We start from the raw sequence: 11867 nt of genomic DNA on the forward strand, positions 1-11867 counted from the left end.
TTGGAACACTTTCATTGGGTGCATAGATATTTATTTTGGTAATGTCTTCTTTGTCAATTGACCCTTTCGGCATCATATAGTGACCTTCTTTGTCTCTTATGCTGTTTTTCACCATATAGTCTATTTTATCAGAAATTAATGTTGCCACTCTTGCTCTTTTTGGTTACCATTGGCTTGGTATATATTTTTTTCCATCCCTTATCTCTTAATTTGTTTTTATCTTTTTGCCTTAAGTGGGTCTCTTGTAGGCAGCATATTGATGGGTCTTCTTTTCTTATCCAATCTGCCACTCTCTTTCTCTTGACTGGTGCATTTAGGACATTCACATTGAGTGTAATTAGTGATAGGCATGAATTGATTGCTATCATTCTGTTGTCGTTTTTTGTCGTGTTGTTGGAGTTTCCTTGGTCCATATACTCTTTTGTGCTGAGTTCATTTTGTTAAGTGTTTCCTCTCTTTTCTTCTTTATTGTTGGTTTTGTGCTTACTAGACCCATATGTTTTCCTTCTTTCTGGGGTTGCTTAGTGGGATTGTTCATTTTCTCCGTGGTTACCTTAGAGTGAATTCTTGTCTCTATATTTTTGGAACAGTCTGTTCTGTAAGGACATTGTCCTGTTTTCCTCTCCATTTGGAAGTTTTGTATGTAGGCCTTTTATTCCATCTGTTTGGTTAGTTGCTGTTGTCTTGTGCAGGTTGACATCCTTGTTTTTTAGTGTACAATGTTTTCTGGTCTTATTTTGAGCATCTATTTCTGATTTGGTTTTAGTGTTGATGTCATGTGTCCTTATTTTGTTGTTGTCTATTGTGGGTTCTCTATTGGAAGGACTTCCTTAAGCATTTCTTGTAGGGTTGATCTGGTTTTCACAAAACTCCTTAATTTCTGTTTGTCTGAGAATGTCTTGATTTCACCCACATATTTGATGGACAGTTTGGCTGGATATAGGATTCTTGGTTGGAAGTTCTTTTCCTTCAGTTTTTTATATATGCTATCCCATTGCCTTCGTGCCTGTAATGGTTTCTGCTGAGTAATCAGAACTCAGCCTAACTGTTTATTATAAGTAATATTTCTTTTTTCCTGGGCATCTCACAAGATTCTTTCTTTGTCTTTGGTTTTGGAGAGTTTGATTATGATATGCCATGGTGTTTTTCTCTTGGGATCTATCCTGTATGGGGTTCTTTGAGTTTCTTGGACAAATATGCTTTCTTCCTTCATGATATGAGGGAAATTTTCTGTTAGTAAGTCTTCCACAATTTTCTCAGTGTTTTTTTCCTCCTCTTCTTGTTCTGGAATTCCAATGAGGCATATGTTGTTTCTTTTCATGTTGTCCCATATAACTCTTAGGTTCTCTTAATTTCTCTTAAATCTTTCTGATTTTTCTTCATACAGGCTGGTGTCAGGGGATTTATCTTCTGGTTGGGAAGTGCCTTCTTCAGCCAGTTCTAGCCTATTCTTTTGTGCTTCCACTGTGTTGTGTAATTCTGTAATTTTCTTAATCATCTTCTGGATTTGTAACTGCTGTTTTTGTATGAGTTCTGATTGTGTATGAATCTTGTTATTTTTTTTGTTGAATGGTTTTCCTGCATTCTTCCAGGGTACTGTCTGTGTTCTCCTTGGTTCTGTTTGGGGTTTCCTTAAGCTCTTGTAGAGTTCTATAAACATACCTTCTAAATTCCTTCTTGGGTAATTCTATTACCTCCTCTTCCTCCATGTCTAATGAGACTTTTGTTTGGGATTTTATTTCTATTGTCTTGTCCTGTTGTTTTTGTTTGATTTGCAGTTGCCTGTTGTTTCCTAGACATTTTGAAGTTGTCTTTAATTGTTAGTTATGTATTGAATAATTTGTTTTGTCTTGATTTTATGATTTAATATTTTTGCAAAGTGGAGCTGATGTATTTTATTTTTTTAGTTAATTCAGGTGTGCTGGGTTGCTCTGCAGTTTTCTTTGTGATGATGGAATCACTGTGTGGAATGTGGATGCAGGTCTCTGCTTGTCATGAAGGTGGTTTAGGATTAGAACAGGCAGGTGTTGTGGTGGCTTAATGTGGTTTTTCTATTGGATGAGGTAGGCAAGAGGTGGAGAAAAGAAGAAGAAAAGAGAAAAAAACCTCCAAGCTGCCAGTAGCTATTTCCAGGGCTTTGAGTAGGCTGCTAATGATGGCATTATAATGTTACTTACAGGCCCTCAGCTCACGTTCGGCAAAGACCCCAATTTTAGGGGGCCGCCACTTTCCGCTAGATTCAGACAGCCACAAAAACCCCATACTCCAGGCTCCTTCAGGCCAAAAAGCTGTCCTGGAATAGCTACCCTGATTTGCTCTTCAAGTTCATCCAAGGGCCCACCCACTTGTGGTGTGCTTCCCTCTCTGCTCCAATTCAGTGGCATCCAGAGCCAGAGGGGTCTCTCCTCCATCCCAGTGGTCTCAAGTTTACTGATAAAATCGGGTGCTGAAGGTAGATCCATGGAGTGGCCACAGGTCCTCTGGTGCGTTCTCTCCTCTGCCCCAGGGAGCCCTCCAATGCCCTGTCTCACTGTCCAGTCAGTGCTCCGCAGTGCAGGTTTGCCTGTTTTTATTCTTTCCAGCTGATTACACTGCCTCTCCCTCCTTTCTAATCCTACTCCCCTGAGTTTCATGTTCTCTGACTTAATGAGCTGTTCAAAGTGCCTGAACCCCCACTTTAAACTGCTGCACCTAGTTTTGGCACTAAGATGCTAGAGGAAACTAACATGTGGGCTACAGGTAAGACACCATCTTCCCAGCTCATCTCACTATTATTATTTTTAAAACTTTTTATTGTGATTTAGGTGAAAGTTTGGAGAGCATATCAGTTTTCCATTCAGCAATTCATATACACCTAGCTTTCTTCTTTAAGCATGGTTTTCTGTAGACCTTTTAACATATTTGTAATAGTTACTTGAAGTCTTTATCTTTTACGTCTGACATCTGAGCCCCACTCAAATGCAGTATCTGTTGCCTGTTTTTTTTTTTTTTCCTCATACATGGGCCACACTTTTCTGTTTCTTTATATGCCTCATAATTTTTGTTAAAAAATGAACTGAACATTTTAGATAATATATCGTAGGAACTCTGGATACTGTCCCCTACCTTTGTGGCTGATTGTTGTTTCTGTTTATTTGTTTAGTGACTTAGTTGGACTATTTCAGGGAAGTCTATTTTCCCTGCAGTGTGCAGCAATTCCTCAGAGGGAGGGCACAGCTCTCTGCATGTGCACCATCCTTCTAGGACAACAGTGGTTTTAGCAGGGCTGTCTTTGATTGTCTCTTTTTCTCATGTCTCTGTTAAGCTATCTCCCTCTGTTGTTATACACCTAGTTCTTAGCCTTCATTAGTTGGTACCTGATTGCTCTATTGTTTTTGGCAGTTTTCTGGGGCATAAATTATTCCATAGTCGCATCCAATTAAATTTGGCCTCTTTTTCAGGAGTAATCTTTGAGGGTTTTTCTGACCCTAGGTGTGGTCATCTTAGCTCTCTCTTTCCCTGATTCAGTCTGATAAACTTCTGCCTGGTCTAATCCAACTCATAGCAACCTCTGCTTGGGTTTCTGAGGTGGTGTCTCTATGGAAGTAGATTGTCCAGTCTTCCTTCTGAGAAGTGTCTGGTGAGTTTGAGCCACTAGCCTTCTGGTTAGCAATCAAATGCCTTAGGCACTGCACCACCAGAGCTCCTGGTCTAAGGTTAAGCTTGTTGCTTTTCTGGAGCTACCAGGTTCCTCTGAGTTGCTTGCCATCAAAATTCACCTCCCCCCATTTTCTTAATAGCATTCTTCTTGATTCCTTCCCATGCCCACCATTTCCTTTGGTCCTTCTTTCCCATCCCCTCCCACCTTCCTAGCTGTATCCCTGGACAAGTGATGTCCTCTTGATCTTGTGTGCTTGATTGTTGTAATGACTACATATACTCCTGATATTACTGTTTACCTTATAAATCTGTCTTGTCATTTGGCTGCCAGTTGAGTCACAGTAGTTAAGCTCAGTTCTTAGTTTGAAGGATGTCTAAGAGCCACAGTCTCAGGGGTTCCACAAGTCTTCATCAGACCAGTAAGCCTGGTCTTTTTTTTTGTTTTGTTTTTTATGATTTTGAGCTTTGTTCCACATCTTCCCCCACTTTACCTGGGACTTCTTATCAGATCCCTTTCAGAGCAGTCAGCAGTGGTAGCTGAGACCATCTAGTTCTTCTGGTCTTAGAGTTGTGGAGCCTGGGGTTCACATGCTCCATTAGTCCTTTGGACTAGTTGTTTCATGCACCTCTTATTTTCTTCACACTTCTTTGCTCCAAAGAGGGATAAACCATTAGTTGCACCTTAGATGGCCACTCACGAGCTTTTAAGACCCCAGTCACTATTCACCAAAGTAGAATGTAAAACATCTTTGTGAACTATGTTATGCCATTGTTTTTTGAGAGTGCCCTTAGGCTTAAACTTCCCCACATTCTGTCCAAAATAAATCATTTCTTAATAGTATATCAGTAAATTCCCGTATATCTAAGCCTTCAAGACTATTAAAGATACTATTTTATTGGGTTGCTTTCTCATAATTTACTTGCACATTCACCCCCTTACCTTTAAATATTTAGATTTCTTCTAAATGTTCTATTATTGTGATGATTTTAATGAAAATCTTCAACATAGATGTATTTTTCCTTCCTTTGCATTATTTACACAGGATACATTCATAAGAGTGGAATTTCTGTATCAACCTCCCATGTAATTGATATTTTTTTATGACTTTTGTTTTGTATCACCAGATTTCTTCCTAGAAGGATTGTACCAATTTATATTGCTGCTAACAACGTATAAGTGTACTAGCTTCACTATAATCTCTTTATCTTGGTAGTTACACATAACATGTGGTTTATAATTCTGCAGAGATAAATCTAAGAGTATTTAGTGTTTCCTGTACGATGTTACTTTATCAAAGGAACAGAGATAACTTTTGATTTATGTTCCTTCTCCTCTTCTTCTTCCAAGTCACCTGGAACCTCTATGACTCCAAGTGGTGGGTCCTTTCCTACCATATATGTTCAACAGACATCTGTAGATAATCGTCAAGGTCAGTGGCAACGCAGAAGAAGGCTGGATGGAGCACTGAACAGAGTCCCAGTTGGGTTTTATCAAAAAGTATGGAAAGTTTTGCAGAAGGTGAGCATAATACATTATGTATGATTCTTTATTTCTTCCCTTGAAATCCTCAGTCTGCTTGGCTATGACATGACATGACAGCAATTATGTAAAAGACATATACTCATATGGACAAAACATAAAACAGTGAATTTATGGTAGAGTTATTGATAATTTGGTTTCTCTCTATTACTATTGCTATAGTGTTATTTATAAATTAGATTTTTAAAAATCATAATTTCTCTCATGTTGGACATAGTTGGGCTGACATACTCTACTTTGAAGCTTTGTGCTATATTTGGTACTGATGAAACAAATTTGGTACTAAAGAGCTCCTTTCTTTGCAATTATTTTAGAATGGAAATGCTAATTGTAGCAATGTACTGTTCATAACCAAATATCATTGTGCTAAAACAACTGTAGTATCTGGAGAGTTTTTGTAAGGAATTCTTACCTAAATATTTCCTTGAATGAAAACTGCTAAATAAATACAAAGTAATAATAATGCTAATAGTCCAAAGATTGTGTGACCCATTTTTGTGGGTTTTTTTTTTTTCAAAAGTTTATCTTGCCAAAGATATTTAAGGGCACTTAAATGCATCATTATGGTAATGACAGATTTGCAGTACTGAAAAGACCATAGTGCTCATTCATAGGTCATACTCATAGTCTCATAGTTTCACTTTTTGTTTCATTGCTCTCAGTAGGGACCTGAAGATTTCAAAACCAGACCTTCAAACCCATTAGTTATCTTTTTCTCCCTCAGTCTGTCAGTATTTTTCCAGGAGCAGAGTGTGATAATCTTTTGGAAAGTGGATCAGGAGTGCTGATGGGGGATGCTTTAATAGAAAATACAGTAATTATGCATGTCAGATAAGTACCTACTTTGTGATTTTTTTTTTTCTGCAGCCTAAAAATCTTTCTGAAAGCCCACTTTTGTTGTCTCTGGGACATAACACGGTGTCCTCCCAAGTAGTCTGAATGTTTGGACCTAGTCTGTTATAGAAAGTAGACCTTCCCTGCCCTTTCCACATCCCTAAGTATAGGATGAACTTTGGACTCCTACTCTAAACCAGGCCTCTCACTCGCCTGTAATTACTCATTATATACCCAGTGAAGTACACATAGAAATACTTAGTGTCTTGTTATAACCTCTTGTTAGCATATTCTTGGTGACAACATCTATTTTCTGTTTTGCAGTGTCATGGACTTTCTGTGGAAGGTTTTGTACTTCCTTCTTCAACCACTAAGGAGGTAAGATTCTGTGTCTCACATTTATGTGTCAGATAGCTTGTCTGGCTAAACTATTCAGTGATCACTTTTCAGAGTAACAGAGACATAATTTCATAAGAGAACATGAAATGCTTTTGAGGAAAGGAAATAATGTTTTAAAAAATAGAGATGAAAATATTAGAAAATAATAATATGCTACATTATATAAAGGCAGCTTCTTGTAATGGTTAAGTTAGGCTGGTTTATGTGAGTATTGCCAGTGTTGAAGAGGGTAAAAGAGATAGAAATCTAAGAATGACTACTCATGTTCCCCATCCTTTTCATTCCCACACTTTTCTCCTAAGATTCTTATAGACTTTAATCATAGACCAACTGTCCTTAACTCTATTTCAGAGTAACATGGGCATCATCTCCAACTTATTGGATTAGAGTCTCCAGGGATGAGGCTTGAGGATCTTTACTTTTCACTAATGCTATAGATGATTCTGATATGTAATCATACATGGAATATACTGAGATGAACCACAGACATAGATTATCAGATGCTTTTATACATTCATTCAGTCAATTATCATTATCTATGGTGGTTGTGTTCTCTGGTGGCTTAGGGCCTAAGGCATTTGACTGCTAACCAGAAGTCTGGTGGTTCAAACCCACCAGCCCAGCCACTCCTTGGAAGGAAGACTGAGCAATTTACTTCCTTAGAGATACTGCCTTGAAAACCCAAAGAGGTGTTGCTATGAGTCGGGACCAACTTGACGGCAGTGAGTTTTGAGTTATGTTCTATAAAGTCACTGCAAATACTGAAATAGTGAATACTGAACCTCTGCTCCTAGGGGAAATATTATAGTTCATTTCTACAAGCCTCTGGTCACAACACTTTCATCAACTGATCAATACATAATCTTGTTTTATGGGTGTTTCCATTTAACACTTATTTAATATGTATTGTTGATTTGTTAACATTGTTAACTCATACCTGAAAAAAAAATGCTTATTTAGCACAAGTATTTTGACCAAAAGGCACATCACAGCCTGCCTGCACTTAAGAACACCAGGTAGCACTTCAGCAGTATACTTGAGGGTCATTTCAAACAGCAAAATCACCAGCACAAAGCACAAAATGTGAAAAATGTGGCACTAAGTAAGCCATGGAAAGGACACTTACTTACAGTATGAGAGCTGAAACAAGAAGACAGGACACCACCTTGTTCAACCTCAGCTGGTGTTTGGGTGACACATTTTTTTTTGCCCCTCTGCACCTAGACATGAATGACTGCAAAAGCACTGATTTGGAGATTACAAATAAATTATACTGAGGGGGTGAATTTGCCAATATGTAATCCATGAATAATGAGAATTGGCTTTAGTTTGCTTTTTGCCCACACATAGAAATGATAAAGAAATAGCTTTTATTCAAAATCAACAAAGGAACTAGTAATAGCAAGCTAGGAGTAGTAATATTAGACAGTAGAAAATTCTTGAAAACACTGAAATTGTTGCAGAAAAAGGCAGAGGGGTATAGAAAGTTATTGGTGTGCTTCTGGACTTCACTGTTGCCTACTGGCCTTTTCTCTAATACAGAACATTGTTTCAACTATTAGTTTTTCTTTACCTTTAAGCAAGACTAAAATGTTAATAAACCAAAGTCGAACTCACTGCTATCAAGCCAATTCAAACCCCATTAAGTTTCTAAGCCTGTAAATCTTTACGGAAGCAGACTGCCCCATCTTTCTTCCATAGAGCAGCTGGTGGGTTCGAACCACTGACTTTTTGGTTAGCAGCCAAATGCCTTAACTACTACAACACCAGAGCTCCTTTGAAATGTTAATAGAATTAATGATGATATATACTTGATTGGCAGCTTTAAGAGTCTTCAAAGCATTTTCACACATTATTTAATTTCATCTTCAACAGAACTATATAAGATTGTAGTTCTCAATTTACAGGTAAGGAAACAAATGTAGAGAGATTAAGCATATTGCCCAAGGTCATAGAGCTTGTAAGTGACAAAGACAGGGTCTGAACCCAGGTCTTCAAACTCTGAACTTACATTGCCTCCCTAGAGCATGTATATAATACAGCTTTACCAAAAATTATTTCTCAATCCTATTAACCCCCAAATAACTTTTTATTTCTTTATGCCTATTTTAAATCTAACTGTATATAAATGTTTTACATAATTCTAATCAAGTATATACAAGTTGAAATTCTACTTACATTGTTCTTTTATCCAGTCGTTACATTTATTGTTTTAAATAGCTCCATCAAAATACATGAAGTTGCTCTATCATAGAACTATGTTTGTTACTTCTAGTTTTTCACTTGTGACTAATACTGCTATAAACACTCTTGCACATGGAGATTTTTTTTCCTCATTTGCATCATCTCATTAAGATGCATTTCCAGAAATAGGATTATGAGTTATAAAGCACTGAAATTTTTGTAACTCTAGTTATGCATTACCAGATTGCCATCTAAAAAGAATTAATCAGTTCATCCTCTGTGGTGCTTTGAAGGGGGCTGAAGCATTGCTTTTGGCTACAGTATTTGTATTGCCTTTCAGAATAGCTGAGCAATGCTTCCTAGATGATGGGCTTTTAGGAAATGATTTTCTTTTTCTTGATCACAGATGACTCCAGGAGAGATTAAGTTCTCTGTTCAGGTGGAGTCTGTCCTGAATCGTGTACCTCAGCCTGAATATCGTCAGCTTCTTGTTGAAGCCATTCTTGTCCTCACAATGCTGGCAGATATTGAAATTCATAGCATTGGAAGCATCATTGCTGTGGAAAAAATAGTGCATATTGCTAATGACTTGTTCCTTCAAGAACAGGTATGTAAAGTTGTTGTTTTCTAAAAGGAGAATATTTGGCATTCAAAGCTCTTTCATGAAGCCAAGGACAATTTATTTTTCTCTCTTCCTTATGGATTTTTTCTGGCCCCTTTTTGTAGTGAACCTGAGCTCTATTTACAAATGAGATAGAGTACAAAAGGGCCTCTGTCTTTCATCATGTTTTTTGTGGTTGTGTTGGATGGTAAAAGTGCCTGGCGTTTAGGAGGTTTTTATGCTTTTCATCATATTTCAAATCTCTTATCACTACTTTGTGTAGCTCTAAGTACTTAATAATAGACTACTGGGTAGCATATCCTTTCTGGACTATTAAGGACAAAAAAGATTTGTTTTCAGTTTTAGTTTTATTTTGCTTTTTCTACTTAGTTATAGGAAAATATTAAAATGAAACTTTAATTCTTTATTCTTCTCATTTTCTTAATAAGTCTTTCTCCAGGAAATTAACTACATTTTAAAAAGCTAGTTTAAAAAATAAATAAATAAAAGAACTAGTTTTTGAAAACTTTCCAAATGTTTCCTGGATTTAAGTAGGAGCACATAAGGAGAAGAGATGTGCACTATTGTCAACAGGAAAATACCCAAAACCTGTAATAGGTATTTTATTTTATTAGGCACTGTGAAGGGATGCAAAATAAGCTAAAAGTATCTGCAATTTTCTAGGACAGTCTTAGTTTTAATTATTCTAGATTACTATCAGTCCATGTATAAGAAAATGTGATCGCTTTTGGCATAGCCTTGGGAAGTTTATGATCTATTTGAATTAAGTTGACGTAGAAACAAATAATGATCAAATTCAAGATAAAATTATTCATGTTGAAATCAGCAGTACTAGAAGGATTCATACCAAAGTCACTAGGGTGATGTTTTGGTGTTAACATTTGACTCTTCAAAATTAATTTTTATGGAGAAAAGCCCTTAACAATTATTATATTTAAATAATTTGCATATGATTTTGGGATTTAGTGAAAAATACATTTATGGAAACTCATGTTCATTTGGGTATAACTCTTATTCCTCCCTGGCTAAACAGCCTAGTTGGTAAACCACCTAGTTTGTAGTGGGGAAGAGGCTCTGTGTTATCTAATCATGACATTAATTAATAGCATTAGTAATTTTTCATTCCTCCTATGTTCTCCCATCGTTAAAAACAGAAAACCCTCGGTGCGGATGATACCATGTTGGCAAAGGATCCTGCGTCTGGCATCTGCACTCTTCTGTATGACAGTGCACCCAGTGGCAGGTTTGGCACTATGACCTACCTCTCCAAAGCAGCTGCCACCTACGTCCAAGAGTTCCTGCCCCATAGCATCTGTGCAATGCAGTGAGAGCTTGGGTTATGGCTGCTGGGAGACTTTTGACAGTTGGTTGGTCTCTGCCTCAGTTGGTTATGCATGGAACTGAAATGTTATTGCCTGATTACTTCCACCCTACCCCTTTCTATCCTCTCCCTCCCAAGAAGACAAAGCTATTCCTATAAACTAATGCCTTTAGAAGAAATGAACCTTTATCTGGAGGTTCACTTCTAGTGTGTATATGGTCAACCAGACATTTCACTGTTGGCCTAATTCTTTCATGGTTCATAGAAGTTTGTGCGTGATTTTACTCTATAAATCTGTTACCAACTTAGTTTTCTAATTCTTATTTGGGGAGCGATATTAACAATAACTGATTCCTAAATTTTGATTTTTCTTATCTGTGGTTTTATTGTGTGTATGAGGGTAGTTGCATTGGGACATTACTTCAAGTGAATAAACTCTAATATATTGGATTTTTTGCCACTATAAATTGGAAATATCTATTCTCAGTGCCTTTTCTTGGGAAACAAGAGTATTGGATCATGATTTCCTTATTTATTCACAGATTGCCTCACACTAAGTAATGAAATCATTTCTGTATAGAATTATTGTCTCTGCATTTGCCTTCTTTGTACCTACACACAATTCTTACTTTCACTTTCATCAAATATTGAAAAAAAAAATGCAAGTGCAGTGTGTTTATTTAAGCATTTCTGCATTAAGGCTTAAATTCACATTTTATGAAGATTGCTGATTTGCAGCAGAAAATACAAAATGACCCAGAGAAATGGAGCCAGAAACCTGCTTCCAGAAAGGAAGAGGAAGGAAGAAAGGATACCTGAGTAACATCTTACACATTAGGAGCAGAAAAAGAATCAGGTAGGTTAATTCCCTGAAGAAAGTCTTGTGTACCTAATCCTTGCCTCTGAAGGGTGGCCAACACAGAAAACACAGAGAGTAATTGAAGCTTCTGGTTCTGACAAAGAGAAATCCATCAGTCTAGTTTATAGCTGCTTTACTGAGCACTCTTTTCTTGTGTTCCCCTGGTCTCTATCTCACTCACCTACTTACATTCTACAGCATCCAACCCCTCCAACTCCTTACCTCCCTCATCTATTCACAAACTCTTTTATTTATATTTTCCTTTCTCAATTCTAGTGTTTATATTTCTATATATATTGGTATCTGTAGGCATGTATCTGTTTCTTGTAAATACCTGCATTTGTGTGTGTTGTTGTTGTTATGTGCCGTCGAGTCAGACCCAACTTATAGCGACCCCTCCTTGGGTTTCTGAGGCAGTATCACTATGGAAGTTGATTGCCCCATCTTCCTTCTGAGGAGTGGCTGGTGG

General features: G+C 37.2%; 1 protein-coding gene across 1 annotated transcript in view; it reads left to right on the forward strand.

Moving 5' to 3' along the window:
• Positions 1-10546, forward strand: part of PHKA1 (phosphorylase kinase regulatory subunit alpha 1) — a 414257-nt gene extending 403711 nt beyond the window's left edge. Inside the window, exons 29-32 of the mRNA XM_007958330.1 lie at positions 4988-5158; positions 6338-6391; positions 9003-9203; positions 10373-10546. Of these exons, the coding sequence (XP_007956521.1) occupies positions 4988-5158; positions 6338-6391; positions 9003-9203; positions 10373-10546 (600 nt within the window). The remainder of the gene's footprint in view (positions 1-4987; positions 5159-6337; positions 6392-9002; positions 9204-10372) is intronic.
• The last annotated feature ends 1321 nt before the right edge of the window (positions 10547-11867 follow it).

This window comes from Orycteropus afer, unplaced genomic scaffold, assembly GCF_000298275.1.
Source record: "Orycteropus afer afer isolate SDZICR_OR568_19922 unplaced genomic scaffold, OryAfe1.0 scaffold00926, whole genome shotgun sequence".
In the NCBI taxonomy this organism is placed as follows: Eukaryota; Metazoa; Chordata; class Mammalia; order Tubulidentata; family Orycteropodidae; genus Orycteropus; species Orycteropus afer.